Here is an 18,957-nt window from a genome sequence, read left to right as displayed (position 1 = left end):
TTTCTTTCTTTTTTTTAAAAAGTCTTTCTCCCAAAATCCAAAAAAAAATATTTTCTTTCTTTTGAAATTTTTAAAAAAAAATCAAAAATCAAAAATATTTTTTCTAAAAAATTTAGAAGTTTTTCTTTCACCAATTCGGGAAAAAAAAAAAACAATCAAAAAAAAAAAATTAAAAATATTTTCTTTGCTAGGAAATTTTGTCGGATTAATTGTACATGAAAAAGAGTTAGTTTATCTATTTTATTTCTGATCCACCGAACTATACGGGTCTGATTCTCACCGGGGGAAAAAAAACCAAAAATATTTTCTTTCTTTTTAGAAGTCTTTCATTTGAAAAAAAAATCAAAATCCAAAAATATATTTTTTCCTTCTTTAGAAGTCTTTCTCTCAAAAAATCCAAAAACAAAAATAATCAAAATCCAAAAAAAATATATTTTTCTTTCTCCTTTAAGAATTCTTCTTTTCAAACATTCCAAAAGAAAAAAAGAGCTAGCTTATGTATTTTGTTTCCGGTATTCCTGAACTACGTAATGATCTGATTCATGCGGCGTCATGATACGTAGGCAATCCCCATCGGATTCGATCATAGCCATAAACAAATTGAGTAAAAAAAAATCGAAAAAAAATTGAGTGAAAAAGAAAGAAAGAGTGACAAAAAATAACAGAGAAAAACAAAGAGCGAAAAATAACAAAAAGAAAAAAAATCAAGATATGAAAAAAAAATCAAAAAAAAAAGGAAAAAAAAGAAGAAGAGAGAGAGCCTCCCGAGATGGATTACCCCTGTTGGTGAATCATACTCGATCTTGTTCCAAAAGCTAGTCAGGCTAGGTCTACTTTGGCTAGTAGCCCCGAACCGGCCAAACCCTGAGTCCCATTCGCACCAGGCTAATGCTAGATGTGAATACCACTCTGGAGCAGTCAGACATGATACATAAAACTGTTAGACTCTTAAGAGAGCAGTGGAACACCTCATCAATGTCAAGGAAATAGTGCTTAGGGATGAAGAGGCCCCTAATATGATAAACAATTCTCTGCCTACTCACACCAATGGGCCAGTAATCAGAATGATCTGTGAAGATGAGGAATTTGATCTGGCACTGAAGGCCATTGCAGCCATTGCCGAGACAGAAGAGAAACCTAAAAACGGGCGCCAAACCTGAAAAGTTCTCTGTCATATGGGAGTCTCGGTAGCCGGTCTTGCTATCTTTTCTGCGTCCGAATTATTTCAGAATCTAATCCGAATATTTTACTTCACTACTTTGCTTTCTGATGTAAACCCTTCTATCTTAATTTTTTTTTTAAAAAAATCAAATGAAATTAATATTTCATTGTCGGGGAATGTTTCTTTTCTTAATCTTGTCACTTTTCTTATTCTCTTTTTAGTTCTGTTAATGCAGATTTTAATGACATGACATGCTTGCGGACTTTATGCCCAGATCCTAAAACGATGTCAGACCCCGAAATAATAGATCAAGAAACAAAATATTTTGAAGACAAGGCTTGTAAGAAAAAATAAATAGAAAATTGGAACGAAGTTGAGATTCCCTCTTTTCGGATCATTGTTGAAGCCGGGATTGAGGATAAAGATTGGGTCAAGAACCGATTGAAATAATTGACACTGATGGATGAAATATGATTGGCCGCAATTTGCCATGGGCAGTTGTGCCAACAAAGAATGGTTCGTGTCTACAACAAGAAAGTGCGGCCCAATAAATTTAAAATAGGACAACTCATTCTGAGACGTATCCTCCCAAATTATGAAGAAGCTAAAGGAAAATTGGCTCCAAATTGGAAAGGTACATACATTGTAATGAGAGTACTGCAAAAGAGAGCGTTGTACCTGGGAAGCAACGAAGAAAGTATCCCTGAAACGACCGTCAACGCGGATGCAGTCAAAAGGTATTATGTTTGACCCTCTATATAGCATTAATGTTCTCTGATTGGGATGATGAAGGTTTTCATTCTCGCTATCCAAACACCATCAACCCTTTGCTAACCCTTTTGAGCCGGTTACCTTTCTTTGATTAACCTCTTTGGAACCTGAAGATGTTATTTTAAAAAAAAAAGAAAGAAGAAGAAAAACAAATAAAAAAAAAGAAAAGAAAAGAAAAAATCAAACAAGTTCATGGTAATCGAACTACGTTCGACTTGATTCCGAAAGGATACATAGGCAGTCTCTCTCTGGGGTTCAGTCACACCAAAATAAAAATCTACATTCTCCCAAAAGTTGAAATTGGGACAGGTGTTATAATGGTTCGGCGATGGTTTCGCCTGAGAGGTTCCAAAGTTGTAATTCAATCCAAATTCTTTTTACCCAAATACTTTTCAAGTCCTTCCGATCAATCAACGAGAATGTTCAAGAATTGGAGGATACAATCACTTGGATCTGATGCCACCAAAATGAGTGAAATAAAATGAGAGAGTCTTATTGGTGAAACCCTCACGGGCACCATAGGGCGATGACGAGCAAAGAAAATAAAAATGAGAGAGTCTTGTTAGTGAAAACCCGCAAAAGGCACTATAAGGCGATGGTGAGATGAGAATTGAGAGAGTTTAGCTGGTGAAAACCCGCAAAGGGCACTACTGATCGAAAAGAGGATCTTCATAGCCATTGGTATTGATAATCCTGGGCAAGGTTTCTAGGTTTCGAGGCAAAAGTTGTGATGAATTTCTAAGAGTCGGACGGTTTACACAGATCAGACATCAAGTCCAAGAGGCATGTTATGTTCATTGAAGTCCGCATATACTCCAGATAAGTTTTCTTTCCTTCCCCGAAAGGGATACTTCTTGTCTAAATTCATTGTCCATTCCATTGTTTGTTTTTCTTCGAATCCATTTTGGTCTAACTCTGTTCCAAAACTAAGGCAAAGAAGGGATAGAAAGATTGATTTACAGGGCTTTCGTTTGATACAAGCTAATATGCAAAAAAGGCACCCAGACTCGGCAGCGACATCAAGTTGACCCCGACTGGCCATGGCGGCTGATGCTTAGAAATCAAAAACTCTTGTAAAGAGGAAATCAAAAACTCTTGTAAAGAGGAAATCAAATTGAAAGTGCCTACAAGGCAAAATGAAGTTGAATAGGTTAAGTCCCAAGTGGCTAACCGTTTTGGCAAAGTTTGAAAAGCTAAAGGTTCCCCAATTCTCTGAAATTGAAAGTTTCGGAGGAAAGAAGTCGAAAGTGAAATTCCACATAGGCAAAACAAAGTTGAAAAGGTTAAGTTCCACGCGACCAACCGTCATGTAAAAGTTTAAAAAGTCAAAGGCTTTCTGGGGCCATACATGCTAGTGGTATTCAGGAAACATCTAGTGGCAGGTTGAAATCATCATCAAAAGAAGATGGGCACAAAGCCAAGCTTCCAAAGACATCAGGGCCACAAACTGACCACTATTTTCAAAACTCACAATTTTTCTTTGTTTGCAGCATGAACAAAACAGTGAAGAATGGTGATTTCTAAAGGACGAATGTCACCAAAGGTAAGTTTCCTCAAAATCTCCACTTTCCTTTATTTTTAGCATGCATAACTATTGTTCATACCTGTTGTTTTTCGTAGCTTTTTACCCAGGTAGAACCATTTCGCCTAGGGGGATCCAGTTCATAGTTCCGGGTAGAAGTACTCTTCGCTCAGGATGTTTTACGTAGCTTAACTCAGGTAGAACCATTTCGCCTAGGGGGATCCAGCTCATAGTTCCGGGTAGAAGTACTCTTCGCTCAGGTTACTTTTCGTAGCTTAACCCAGGTACAACCTTTTCGCCTAGGGGGATCCAGATCATAATTCCGGGTAGAAGTACTTTTCGCTCAGGATGTTTTACGTAGTTTAGCCCAGGTAGAACCTTTTTCGCCTAGGGGGAACCAGCATATAGTTACGGGTAGAAGTACTCTTCGCTCCTTTTGTTTTTCGTAGCTTTTAACCCAGGTAGAACTATTTCGCCTATGGGGATTCAGCTCATAGTTCCGGGTAGAAGTACTCTTCACTCAGGTTGCTTTTCGTAGCTTAACCCCGGGTAGAACCTTTTCGCTTAGGGGGATCCAGTTCATAGTTCCGGGTAGAAGTACTGTTCGCTCAGGTTGCTTTTCATAGCTTAACCCAGGTAGAACCTTTTCGCCTAGGGGGATTCAGTTCATAGTTCCGGGTAGAAGTACTCTTCGCTCAGGATGTTTTACGTAGCTTAACTCAGGTAGAACCATTTCGCCTAGGGGGATCCAGCTCATAGTTCCGGGTAGAAATACTCTTCGCTCAGGTTACTTTTCGTAACTTAACCCAGGTAGAACCTTTTTGCCTAGGGGGATCCAGTTCATAGTTTCGGGTAGAAGTACTCTTCGCTCAAGATGTTTTACGTAGCTTAACTCAGGTAGAACTATTTAGCCTAGGGGGATCCAGCTCATAGTTCCGGGTAGAAGTACTCTTTGCTCAGGTTACTTTTCGTAGCTTAACCAAGGTAGAACCTTTTCGCCTAGAGGGATCCAGTTCATAGTTCTGGGTAGAAGTACTCTTCACTCAGGATGTTTTACGTAGTTTAACCCAGGTAGAACCTTTTTCGCCTAGGGGGATCCAGCTCATAGTTCCAGGTAGAAGTACTCTTCGCTCCTGTTGTTTTTCGTAGCTTTTAACCCAGGTAGAACCATTTCGCCTAGGGGGATCCAGTTCATAGTTACGGGTAGAAGTACTCTTCGCTCAGGATGTTTTACGTAGCTTAACTCAGGTAGAACCATTTCGCCTAGGGGGATCCAGCTCATAGTTCCGGGTAGAAGTACTTTTCGCTCAGGTTACTTTTCGTAGCTTAACCCAGGTAGAACCTTTTCGCCTAGGGGGATCCAGTTCATAGTTCCGGGTAGAAGTACTTTTCGCTCAGGATGTTTTAAGTAGTTTAACCCAAGTAGAACCTTTTCCGCCTAGGGGGAACCAGCATATAGTTTCGGGTAGAAGTACTCTTCACTCCTATTGTTTTTCGTACCTTTTAACCCAGGTAGAACCATTTTGCCTATGAGGATTCAGCTCATAGTTCCGGGTAGAAGTACTCTTCGCTCAGGTTGCTTTTCATAGCTTAACCCCGGGTAGAACCTTTTCGCCTTGGGCGATCCAGTTCATAGTTCCGGGTAGAAGTACTCTTCGCTCAGGTTTGCTTTTCATAGCTTAACCCAGGTAGAACCTTTTCGCCTAGGGGGATTCAGTTCATAGTTCCGGGTAGAAGTACTCTTCGCTCAGGATGTTTTACATAGCTTAACTTAGGTAGAACCATTTCGCCTAGGGGGATCCAGCTCATAGTTTCGGGTAGAAGTACTCTTCGCTCAGGTTACTTTTCGTAACTTAACCCAGGTAGAACCTTTTCGCCTAGGGGGATCCAGTTCATAGTTCCGGGTAGAAGTACTCTTCGCTCAAGATGTTTTATGTAGCTTAACTCAAGTAGAACCATTTAGCCTAGGGGGATCCAGCTCATAGTTCCGGGTAGAAGTACTCTTTGCTCGGGTTACTTTTCGTAGCTTAACCCAGGTAGAACCTTTTCGCCTAGGGGATCCAGTTCATAGTTCCGGGTAGAAGTACTCTTCGCTCAGGATGTTTTACGTAGTTTAACCCAGGTAGAACCTTTTTTGCCTAGGGGAATCCAACTTATAGTTTCGGGTAGAAGTACTCTTCGCTCATGTTGTTTTTCGTAGCTTTTAACCCAGGTAGAACCATTTCGCCTAGGGGGATTCAGTTCATAGTTCCGGGTAGAAGTACTCTTCGCTCAGGATGTTTTACGTAGCTTAACTCAGGTAGAACCATTTCGCCTAGGGGGATCCAGCTCATAGTTCCGGGTAGAAGTACTCTTCGCTCATGTTACTTTTCGTAGCTTAACCCAGGTAGAACCTCTTCGCCTAGGGGGATCCAGTTCATAGTTCCGAGTAGAAGTACTCTTCGCTCAGGATGTTTTACGTAGTTTAACCCAGGTAGAACCTTTTCGCCTAGGGGGAACCAGCATATAGTTCCGGGTAGAAGTACTCTTCGCTCCTGTTGTTTTTCGTAGCTTTTAACCCAGGTAGTACCATTTCGCCTATGGGGATTCAGCTCATAGTTTCGGGTAGAGGTACTCTTCGCTCAGGTTGTTTTTCGTAGCTTAACCCCGGGTAGAACCTTTTCGCCTAGGGGGATCCAGTTCATAGTTCCGGATAGAAGTACTCTTCACTCAGGTTGCTTTTCGTAGCTTAACCCAGGTAGAACCTTTTCGCCTATGGGGATTCAGTTCATAGTTCCGGGTAGAAGTACTCGTCGCTCAGGATGTTTTACGTAGCTTAACTTAGGTAGAACCATTTTGCCTAGGGGGATCCAGCTTATAGTTCCGGGTAGAAGTACTCTTCGCTCAGGTTATTTTTCGTAACTTAACCCAGGTAGAACCTTTTCGCCTGGGGGATCCAGCTCATATTTCCAGGTAGAAGTACTCTTCGCCCAGGTTTGCTTAATTTGGTTTAATCCGGGTAGAAGTACTCTTTGTCCAGTCTTGTTTTTCATAGTTTAACCCAGGTAGAACTTTTTCGCCAAGGGGATTCAACATTCTTTTTCCCAGTAATATAGGGCGTCAACCCTTGGTTACATTTCCTTTTCAGTAATACAGGGTACCAACCCCTGGTTACATTTCCTTTTCAGTAATACAGGGCGCCAACCCCTGGTTATATTTTCTTTTTAATTATACAGGTCGCCAACCCCTGGTTACATTTGCTTTCCAGTAATACAGGGCGCCAACCCCTGATTATATTTCCTTCTCAGTACTACAGGGCACCAACCCCTGGTTATATTTTCTTTTCAGTAATACAGGGCACCAACCCCTGGTTACATTTCCTTTTCAGTATAGGGTACACCAATCCCCGATCTCCTTACCAGTATAGGCTACACCAGTTCTTAGCTGTGTTATCCAACATAGGATACTTCATTCCCTAGTTGATTTGAGCTTAAATGCATGGTACACCACTCCCTCATATCATTGCCAATATAGGGTATTCCATTACCTTGCCACATTTTCCCAACATAAGGTACACCAATACTTAGTTGAGATATTCTTTTGGGATCATGATCTTTTCTGGATACACCATTCCTGTTCGTTTTATTGCTTTCAATAAACAAGTAGTTTAGAATTTTTTTACAATAACTCACGAAATTTTCCTAGTGAAAATTGGGGCAGAAAAATTTCGTTCGTTTGTTTGTTGTGATGTCTGAACAGGTTTTACCTCGAGGCATAGTATTCGAGATGAACAAAAGAAAAAGTCTCAATCCAAAATAAAGAAAAGAAAAGGAAAAGAAAGTGAATCCAAATGCAGAAGCAGATGGAAAGGATACGGACTATTCAAGACATGACTGAAGTTACGAGCTTCACATTTCCCGTTTTGCCTCAGAAGAAGCCGTAGAAGAATGAACTAGCACTTACAGCTAGCAAGCATCAAGGTTCAGATCAGAGCTTGCATGAACAACCAGTCAAGATTCAAGATCAAGCTTCAAAAGACTTATAGAGAGGAATCTTGTAACTCATAGTTGATAGGCTTGTTTAGTTTCTTTCAATTTTGATGTAATAGCAAGACCACAGACCGAAGCCTCGACGGAACATCACTCGACTCTCCAACTCATCATTCCATCACTTTTCTTGAACTATACGCGACCTGATTCCCTTATAACTCGGGATATATAGGCTGTCCAAAACCAGGACTCGGTTGCACCTTTTTCTTTTATTTTCTTCCTCTTTTGAGTAATGATACTAGTCAAAATTTAGTCACACGGCTCACTTTATCTTTGCCTGAAAACTTTTAATGTTTTCAAGCAAAGATGGGCATGCTGTGAGCACCTAATTTTTTACCGTGCTTGAATATTTTCCGCTCCCATCTTCCCAGGCGTGTCCCCACTCCACTTTCCTTTGTCCCCCATACTTGTCCCCCACACTTTGCTCCCCACTCCACTCCCCATTGTTCCCCACTCCTTGTCCCCCATACTTGTCCCATATCACAGAACCCTCCCCCTCCCCCGTTTTAAAAAGGAGAACACAAAAAAACGGAAGGGGGCCCTTCTTTCTTTTTTTTTCTCTTTCTTCTTTCTTCTCTCCTCTCATACAAAGAAACTCACAATAAAAAATTGTTGGAAAACTTCAAAAAGAGGAAACAGATTAGAAAGGGAGATTATGAAGCTCTTGTTTCTGTCTAACTTCAGTTAATCTATTTGTTAGTTTTGAGATTCTCAAGTTTAAGCTGTTGAAGGTTGATTTTGCCGTGGACTAATGCCGTTGCTGTTGCTGTCTTGTTGAGCTTCATTTGACCCTTTTGTCTAGCCTTTATTTGGCGTTTTAGTCAATTCTCGCACAGTTAGGTATGTATTTCGACTCGTATGCCTAGATCTGATTTGTTATGAGATTATGACCATATGTATTAGTTTCTGATACTGCATTTTTGATTAAGAGAGCCACACGGTAATGGTGATTTTACAGAAAAGTTATCGTTAGCTATTTTTATTTTTTATGCTGTTTGACTAACTTAGAACATGTCGTCAACTCTTTATCTGGTATTAGCTTTTATAATTCTAGCTAGCTCATGTTCTTTTTTTAAAAAACTTAAATTGTAAGATTTTCTTTTTTTAATGATTAAAATTGGCCACAAGGTACATTGCTCAGTATTAATTTATGACAAAACTATTTTCTGTCAAATTGCTAGTAAGTAGTTTTGGTAAGAACCGATATGAAGCGAAAAATAAAAACATAAAAAGAAGCATATTTTGCTCATTTACCTCCCCAACTATGTAGTATAAGTATATATTATTAAAAAATATACTGCATGCTTCTGTTCTTTGTAAAACTTGTGTGAATATAGTACGTTTTTTTTACAATTTGTTTCATTTAGTTGTTGAGCTCCCTTACTGGTTTAGCTAGCGAATTGTTTATTCATGTGATTATGTTGTTTTATTTCAAAGGTAGCTTAGGAAAATAATCCATGAACATTCGTAGCATGCTTTTGGGCGCGATTAATAATAAATCATCATGACTATGAGTATTGTTTTCTTGGTATAGTCATGATACATAAACCCCAAACTCGAGTTCCCGTTTCACGTGACTCGGCCTCACAACTTCAAACAATAACAAAATTAAACATGTCGTAAATCGCAGGTGCGTTTCGCGTGACGCGATTCGCAATATGTACAAAACCAGCGAGTGCGCGACATCGCGATTTATTCGAACAAATCCATAAATATTAAAAGCGGTAAACGATTAAATGCACTATAGGTTTTTTAAACATGTTAATAAATCATATAATTAAGCCAAATTTAAGTCAATAAAGTGACCGTGCTAGAACCATCAGACTCGGGGAATGCCTTACACCTTCTCCCCGGTCAACAGAATTCCTTACCCGGACTTTGTTTTCGCAGACCAATAATAAAAGAGTCAAACCTTCCTTTGACTAGGGATTCAAATAAAAGGTGACTTGGAACACCGACAAAAAATCAATTCCAAGTGGCGACTCTGTAAATAAAATAATCCCTATTTCAAAAATTATCACTTTAATTGAAAAAACTCTTTAACCCACAATCCAAACACATTATCTTTGTGGGGGGTAAAAAGGAGGTGCGACAGCATAAAACATAGTGATTTAGATGAACTTGATCGAAAATAATTAGTTCAGATAAATCGGGTGTCACGAGACTAGATCCGCCTCTGCTACCGTGCCATTAGGATGCAAAAATGACTGTTGGATTTATGATCTAAGCTCCCTTTTCCCCCTACAAATCTGGCTATGTGAAATCACGAGGATAAAACCCATTTTCTCTCTCAGCCCACTGTACACTAAAAAACTTCCAAAAATGAATTTAGGACATACTTAGTTATTATTTGAATTTTTAGTTAAAATTGTCCCTTATATTTGATAATAGGTTTAAATTTGTCATTCCTATATGGTCCCTTTGAGTTTGTAAAAGTTGAGCACTCAAGTGGATTGCCCAAAAGTAACAATAATTCAATTATCATCACGTAACTTTCTCATTCTTCAATTATTGTTCGTGAGATAAAATAAAACCAATTGAGTAGAGTAGATACTCATATATTCAATTACTATTATTTCATATTTGAAACATGTTAGCTATAACGTTCGATTAGATAGATATCCTTGTCTTAAAAAATAAGGTCAGCTTATGATTCTCAACTTTTACAAATTCAAGATAATATATAAAGGAGAAATTTAAATATATTCTCAAAAGCAAGAGACAATTTTGACTAACAATTCGTTCTTATTCTATCGAACATGAATAAAGAATTCTGACTTCATCGACTTGATTACTGCACTCCAGAAAAGAAAAAGATAAAAAGTAGTACTAATATTTTAGTTATCAAAATATCTGAGAGATCGAGAAACCATAAAGCAAGAGAGCAATTAAGTTGACATATTTGAATAGAATCTAGATCTCCAAATTAGATTAAGCTAGTCCGCAATTTTCTTTTGATACTTTTTTCATATAAAATTGGCTTCCCAAGGTAGAACTCAATAACTAAGTTTTTGGATAATATTTAGGGCCTTTTTTTCATTCAGTGGAAGCTATTGACTTCTCGTGAATTAGTTACCATATTGTATTGTTGGGGCAAAGGGTAGATTTACAACAATTGTTGTCTCTTCATCTTCTCGAAGGCCATAGACAAACACCTTCACTGTCTCTCACTGCTTTAGCTGCTCTACTCTAAAACGCTACTTTTTCTATTCAATATAATATGGAACATGCAAAATAATCGCAAAAAATTACCTTTACGTAATTTGCAGTTTTTAGATGTAAAATAATAGCAACTCTAAGGGTCGTTTGGTAGGAGATATAAGAATAATACTTAATAAGGTATATTGGTAATGCTGCTATTAGTAATGTTGAGATTAATTATACTGACATTATTTCTTATCCACTGTTTGATTTGATATATTAAAGCATTGCATAATTTCTAAAAAAAAATAGGTTGCTTACAAAAATACCCTCCACATTCTTTAACTTTGTACACTATTTTTATTGCAATAGTTTTATTACCTCCCACATTCTTTACTCTCTCTAAAGCCTTTACAGAAGAGCATTTAAAAAAGAAACTGATTGAAATATTAAAGTTAAAAGAGAAGAAAAATTTAATTGCTTTGACATATAATACAAAATATCAATTATTAAAAAATGGGTAGATTCTTAACAAATAAAGAAAAATCAGTTTATACTTTGAACGAATTTAAAATCAAATTTGGTATTATATATGAAATTAATTTGATTATAGTAGAATGATAAAAGGGAAAAAATAATTAAAATATCACAATATAAAAATATACAAGATATGGAGAAAATATTTTGAATAAGTTTTGAGGGATTTGAGGGGCAATTATGTCTTTAACCATGTTTATGCAAGTATTAAAAATTCTTGCATTGCTAATACCATGATTTGCTACGTATTAGTTATACATAGAATAATACCAAATAAGATACATAACTAATACAAGTATTAGTTAAAAAAATATACCAAACAAGGGATTAGTAATGCACAAAGTTAATGCTTGCATTGTTTTTTCCTAATACCTCCTACCAAACGACCCGTAAGTATTCTAAGTAATTCAAAGTAGGGGATTTGCAGTCGTACCCTATATTTGTACTACCTTTTAACTTGTACCCTATTTTTTAAAATTATTAATTTGGTAGCCATCTCACAAAAAATCCGTAATAATATGACAATTACACCCTTGACAAAAGATATAAAACGATCTCCTCTTCTCCTCTTAGCAACTTTATAAAAAAATCAGAAACTTGTCCAGATTCATCTTCAGAATCACACTTGCATGAAATTGTTTTACTTTGAAGCTAAAACTTCATGCTAATGTAGCATGAAGTTGTTTCACATTGAAGCTAAAACTTAATGCTAATGCATGCTGAAGTTATTTATCCTGCAGTCTACAGTTTTGCCATGAATTTTATCCGAAACTTCAGTCTAAGCTTGCTGAAGTTATTTAGTTCATTTGTTAAAACTTTAGTCTAAGCTTTCTGAAGTTATTTAGTTCATTTGCTAAAACTTCAGACTAAACATGCTGAAGTTATTTAGTTCATTTACTAAAACTTCAGACTAAACATGCTTAAGTTATTTAGTTCATTTGCTAAAACTTCAGACTAAACATGCTTAAGTTATTTAGTTCATTTGCTAAAACTTTAGACTAAACATGCTTAAGTTATTTAGTTTATTTGCGAAAATTTCAGACTAAACATGCTTAAGTTTTTTTGTTCATTTGCTAAAATTTCAGACTAAACATGCTTAAATTTTTAGTTCATTTGCTAAAACTTCAGACTAAATATACTTAAGTTTTTTTAGTTCATTTGCTAAAATTTCAGACTAAACATGCTTAAGTTTTTGTCTTGTAGTATGTAATTTTCTAATGAGTTTTTGCTAATGTATGCTGAAGTTATTTAGTTCATTTGCTAAAATTTCACACAAAACATGCTGAAGTTATTTAGTTAATTTGCTAAAACTTCAGACTTAACATGCTGAAATTTTTTAGTTCATTTGCTAAAACTTCATACTAAACATGCTTAAGTTTTTGTCTTGCAGTATGTAATTTTCTAAAGAGTTTTTGCTAATGCATGCTGAAGTTATTTAGTTGATTTGCTAAAACTTCATACCAAAGCAGTCTATAGTTTTGTCCTGAGTTTTATCCGAATTTTCATCTAAACAAGCTGAAATTTTTTAGTTTATTTGCTAAAACTTCAGCCTAAACATGCTTAAATTTTTGTCCTTCAGTTTGTCAATAGTCTTTTATTAAATAATAGCAAAATCGTCTTTTTAAAACGTTTTTAACAAAAAAATGAGTACGGATACAAACGAAAAAACAAAACGGGTATAAGTTAAAAAGGGACAACCAAATAGGACGCCCCATGCAATTTTTACTTCAAAGTACTCCCTATGTTCACTTTTAGAGTCCGTTTGGCCTTGAAAAGTTTCACTTTTTTTCGATTTTTTTTTTTTTCGAAATCGGTGTTTGGCCATAAAATTTTAATTTTCACTTGAAAAAAAAATCATTTTTTTCCGGAGTTTTACAATTCTTATGTCCAAACGCCACTTACTTGCACACAATAGACTTTGCACGACTCTTAAGAAATAATAAATGAATTGCATATTTTATCATAGTACCTATAATAATAATAATATTATTTTAAAAAGTTTTCGGAAATAATTTGTGAATGAGTAATTAAAAATATATGACCATTTCTTGGTTTGCTAAAATTGATAAATTAAAATTTCAATATATTGTTTTAGTACACTGAAGAAGTAAAAGTAACGGAGAGATAAATTCTTTGGTGACAACTGACAACAAAAACAAAACATGTAATCCACTCATAACTGTTTCCTCGAGATAACAAACTTTCAGGCCTTTCAACCAATTAACTCAATCCTAGATAATATAGCTTGAATTCTTGATCAGCGTACAAAATCTTAAGTGTAATACTGATTTTTCGTCTCTACTTTTCAGGTAAATGTAAATATGCACGTTGTATGTAGTGTACTTTGACTTTCTTTTAAAATTTATATTGTTAAATAATAATAATAATAATAATAATAATAATAATAATAATAATACGTACTCCTATGAAACTATCCACTACGTTTTAAACCGTGTACTGTTGGCCCTTGAAAAATCTCTATGAAACAATATGAGTAATGAGAATTTATATAACCTACTTCAACCTAGTTGGATTGAGGCATCTAGTCGATTGTTGTTGTATTTAAATTCCCTCTACTTAAAGGGGTTGTAATTAAAAAAAAAAAAAAAAAATGTTGGCCTCAGATCTTGGTACAAGAGTCTAAAGAAACCATTTCCCCCAAATGCTAGATTGACAGCTCGAGCACCAAAATTCATGCACATATAGTCATGTCTGAAACTGTGGACCACCTCTGATTAACACTTACCAGGGGGCAAAAATATCAATCAGGGGTTTGTTGGGGGCTGGAGGAGAGTTGGTAACAACTAACAGCCATGAAATGTTCCACAGCTTCCACAGCACAGAAATGTGAAGAATTAAAAGCATTTAAACAAGCATCACTTTCACATTCATACACAGCAAAAAAGCTTCAAACATAGCCAGAAACTTATCATTTTTGAAATATAATGATAGGATAAGAGTGGGACATGAGACAACATGAAAGATAAAAGATGAACCCAAATATTGCTACATTTTTTACAAAAATTTACATAGTTGGTATGCAATTAGGCAGGCCACCCAATGGCAGCATCAAAAGATAAGAACAAGAAAACAGCAAAAGGGGTTAAAAACACAGAACACCACCTGCACAGAAATGTAGGTTAAGGCTGCGTACTATAATACCTTGTCGTCCGGCCCTTCTCCGAACCCCGCGCACAGCGGGAGCTTAGTGCACCATACCGCCATTTTTGCCCCAATGGAAACATTATCCATCAAGCAAAGCTCTCTTGATTCTTGGTAGATAGCCGCTTGAGAAACTCATAGGTAGTGATCATAGTTGTTGCAGACATAGACATTGATGCCCACCTTGGTCCTAATCCTCTGTAACATGCTGCAAATCCACCTTCCTTAACCAAATTCCTCACAGTCTGTAAAATTGTTGGTGATTTCTGACCATTCCCTTCTCCATCTAGGACTTGTAATCTTGTCTTAACAGTGTCAAGTGGCATTGTAACTAATGCAGACACCCCACTAGCCATTGCAGCACTTAGCCCTTGAACAGCCACCACTGCTTTCCCATCTGGCCTATAACCATTCTCATCTTTCTTGCAACAATAGCACCCAATACAACCCCAAATCACTCTGTGTGCAACAGAGTAAGATCCCCACCAAACTGCATTTGAAGGTGCATAAGTCAGTATTGAAATACCAAATCCCCTATACAATCCTCTCAATCCATCACTATAAATTATCTTCCTAAACGCGTCGATTCCACCATTGTAATTCTTCAATCTAACAGCACTACAACAAGAAGTATTCCCATTTCCTTGTACCATTAATCTCTGACTCACAACATCAATTGGCGTCCAAACCAATTGAGCAGCCATAGCAGCACTTAGCCCTGCAGAGGCATTAGCAATAGTGGAGGCCGACGCCTCGGAAAATCCCAGCTGAACAGTGGCAGTTCCTACATTACTTTTGGTCATTTCAAGTGCCCCCATGTACAGGGCACGTGCAGGGATTGTCCCAGTAAGGGAAGTACCAAATCCTCTGTAAAAACCCCTGAATCCTTCATTCCTCAAAATGGAAACTGCCATTTTTAGACAAGGAATTTGGGTAGTTATCACCTGCTGCCGTGTCTTTAACACCACAATCGGGTAAAGTGCTGCAGAGACACCCGAAAATAGCGCTGCTCCGAGGAAGAAAAACTTAGATTTGTCGAGCATTTCCCAATTTATGTCGGCAGGAAGATGAATTTCCGTCGTTGAATCATCCTCCGCCGCACTCAAACTCATTTTCGCCACTTTTACAATACTTCACCAAATTCCTCCAAATTGTTATCCACTAACCAACAAGAAAACGGATGCGCTAAGATGTAATAATTTTCGCTCAGCTCAATCCCTTACTTAGCTGGAGCTTACAACAAATATATTATCTAAAAGAGCACCGAACATATACAAGAAACAAAAGGACAAAGGGAAACCTCAAAAAACAAAGAACTATGTAGAAGTTACTAATACACAAAACTAAAACCAACCCAGATACTTATTTCATGAGTTCTCAAATGGGTCGAGCTCAAATCAGTGAAAAACTATACGTATGAAAAGTTACTATTAGTTATATACATACACTACCAATATACCCTTTACGTTTTAGCCTATATTTATGCAAGCAGATTTGAGAGGGAAAGTGAATCACCATATAAAAGATCCAACATTTCCTCACCAGAATTCAAGATCATTGATTATTTTGAGGAAGCTTTTGATGTTTGAGCAAATTGAGAGAGAGGGGGAGAAAGAGACAGGGGTGGCGGAAGAATGAGGAGAAGGAAAAAGGAGAGGGTTATGAAGGCGAGGGTTTTTCGGATCAAGGGGAAATGGACAGGTGTCAGTTGATAGTTCGAGAACATTTCCGTTTTGATCCACTGTGTGTGTGTGTGTATATGGGCATCCATTTGTATATAAACTGTGGGTAATACTAATAGGTGGCTAAGACCAGTGGGCTCACCACTTATTTTATGGGCATGGCACCCATTTGCTTTTCTGTTTGTTTTGTTTGGTTCCTTGAACCGTTTTGATTTTGAGACTCCATTTTTTATGAGTAATCATTTTGAAAAATAACTTTTTTTATGTTTTTGAATTTTTTAAAAAAGTTTAAAATTTATCTTCAAATGAAAATTAAAAATTTTATAGACAAATACTGATTTTGAAAAAAAATAAAAAATATTTCATGGCCAAACAAGCTCTTATTCTTTTTAATTTAAAGAATTATTATTATTTGCATGTATTTTTATTCTTCATAATAGTACTATTTTCTCTTCCAACGAATCTAGTATAATTATCAAAAAGTTCCCCGCTAATTTAGTATTTTGTGCAAATTTTGTTATAGATTCTATTGGCACACAGTGTCGCAAAATGAAGCACGATTCACAAAAAAAAAAAAAAAAAAATATTATGACAAGAGATAGATTTTATTATCCATTACAAATTTTATTTTTAATTATATGATCATTGTTCACAAGAAATCAATTAAATATAATGTAAAAAGCGATAGATAAAATACAATAAATTTTTTTATAAGATTATTTTCTTTTATTCAATTTATAATTGATTAATAGAAGATGATTTGTACAGTTTTGAGGCTGCATTTGGATTCGAACGTCGTTCTTAACTCACTAGTTGAAGGAGTATATAAGAAACTTTTTAGTTGCCCTTGAACTTCTCGTGAGGACAGTCCTTTGTTTTAGATCTGGCTTTGATTCCCTTTACTTTATCTTGGGACTATCAAGATGCCTTAACTAAATGGTAGTAAGTACTACTAGTGTTAGTATACCAATAATTTTGACAGTTTGTAGACTAGATCTAGTACTGTTAATTAATTAAGATGCTTAATTATTCCATAAAATTCAGAAAGATGTCTTTTACTGACGGATTAATTTGTCAAAGAGACAGGGCTCTGTTTGGATATCAAGTTTAGAAGATGTTTAACCAAAAATAGATTTCTCGGTCAAAATCAATATTTAGAAAAAATCGGGTTACTGATAACCAACATTTACTTCACTTTCTCAATGATTTTGGAAGAATGGATCAAAATGATTGATAGAGAAAATAAAAAATGAACTAATAATCACTCTCAAGAATTAAGGCTTAAAGCTTGGAGAATAAAGCAAAGAATAACAGTATGGATTTCAATAGTAATAGTTACTTACCTTTACAAATGAAATGTCAACCCTTATATAGGTGCATACAATTATAACGACCCCCTTACTTAATTTGGGCTCATTAATGGTATTAATTGTATTGATTGCCCGTTACCATGTTTAACCGTAACGAAAACATTTATGACTGAAGATTTCTTGTAATTGTACCGATTTCCCTTCTATATTTACATCAGGTTCGTGTATCTTCCCTTCTTTGCAGCCTTGATTCATTCCGCTCTTGTTTCTTCCTTTACCCCGTGGGTGTTTCTCCCGTGCATTTTTCTGCACTCTTTAATTCGTCTAATTAAGAATGCCATTTGTCCTTACATCGATGTTCCACGTATCATGCCCCGTCAGTTTGTTGAAAGCCCACATGTCATGTCTTTTTTCCACCAATACAGATAGTCTCCCCCACTTTCTGAATATTCTCAACTGAATATTCAGGAAGTGGTAAGTTTTATGGCAGGAATTCTTTGCCACCGTTTTCTCGAGTATCATTATGCCTCCTTGAGAATCGATGCGACGTATGTCACATTCATTTAATGCACATACCAAGTGGCTTTTTATGACTGGATCTCCAGTTTCTCAGCGCTTTTAGGGTTTTTTTTGCGGCTACGTTAGTCATGAAGTAACGGTTCCATTATGACGCTTCATAATGACTATTTTTAACGATGGTTGTATCTCTTTATAAATACTTCATACTTTTTGATTTCTTGAGACCTTCTTCCTTTTGTATCCATTATCTTAGTCCTTCTTCATATCTCTGTACCTTTCCTCTGTATTTCTTTTGTTAAACATGTCTTCATCAATACCACACCCTCGCAAAGTTGTGATCGTAGATGAACTCGCTCCTTCTACTGCCCCTACTAGAAGTAGGAGAGGTGGTAGACTTCGTAGCCTTGGTTCGTTATCTACTCGTGGTTCCTCTTCTCAAAGTAGTTCTGCTAGACCATCTTCTTCTAAACCTAGGGCTCCTCTGACCCCTAAATCCTCTTCTAGAAATAGGGACCTGAATGAACATGTGCGAGAGCCTACGGTTGCTGAGATTGTTCCTCAAGAATTATTTTTGGGTCAGATTGTGAGACCTTGAGGAATCAAGTCTCCTCTATAGCTTCCCTTAACCCTGCTGAACTTTATCCAAGTTTAATCACTCCTAGCCTACTTTTCTTAGTTCAACGAGAATGTTATTGGAAACTAGATTTTCCAGTTTTAATCCCTGATGCTAATCAAAGAATCACCTCTTACCATGTCGGGTTTTCTTTTATTTATACCTACCCTTTCACTATAGGGTTTAAGCCTCTCATTGATCCAGTGATCATAGAGTTTTATCGCTATTTTAATGTGTGTCTTGGTCAGATTGGTCCCATCGTGTGGAGGGCGGTAGCATGCGTTCGTTATTTATCGGATTTGGTCACTGTGCCTTTTACCTTTCGTCACTTACTTCATCTTTATTCCCCCAAGTTGTTTCATGGAGGAGTTTTTTCCCTCGTGGCTAGAAGTAAAAGAGTATTAGTTAGCCCCGAGGATGACCGGAACCGTGGCTGGTACGCCCGTTTTGTTGCTGCCCCCACGAGTGGGTTAGTGGGTGATGAAAACATGATTTTTCCAGAAAAAATAA

At 36.6% G+C, this 18,957-nt stretch overlaps 1 protein-coding gene across 1 annotated transcript; it reads right to left on the bottom strand.

Annotated features, from left to right (window-relative positions):
- Positions 1-14,078: 14,078 nt before the first annotated feature.
- LOC107780175 (uncharacterized) lies at positions 14,079-16,069 on the bottom strand. The gene has a single exon (XM_016600700.2). It carries the CDS (start codon positions 15,433-15,435, stop codon positions 14,413-14,415), a length of 1,023 nt encoding a protein of 340 aa, XP_016456186.2. The 5' UTR covers positions 15,436-16,069; the 3' UTR covers positions 14,079-14,412.
- Between the last annotated feature and the right edge of the window lie 2,888 nt (positions 16,070-18,957).

Source organism: Nicotiana tabacum, chromosome 23, assembly GCF_000715075.1.
Source record: "Nicotiana tabacum cultivar K326 chromosome 23, ASM71507v2, whole genome shotgun sequence".
NCBI classification, from domain to species: Eukaryota; Viridiplantae; Streptophyta; class Magnoliopsida; order Solanales; family Solanaceae; genus Nicotiana; species Nicotiana tabacum.
The sequence above is the reverse complement of the archived record's forward strand: the minus strand, read 5'-3'. Positions and strand labels throughout refer to the sequence as shown.

Bases quoted from the DNA above. Each gene is read 5' to 3' on its own strand.
- LOC107780175 (XM_016600700.2), bottom strand. From the start codon at position 15,435: ATGAGTTTGAGTGCGGCGGAGGATGATTCAACGACGGAAATTCATCTT.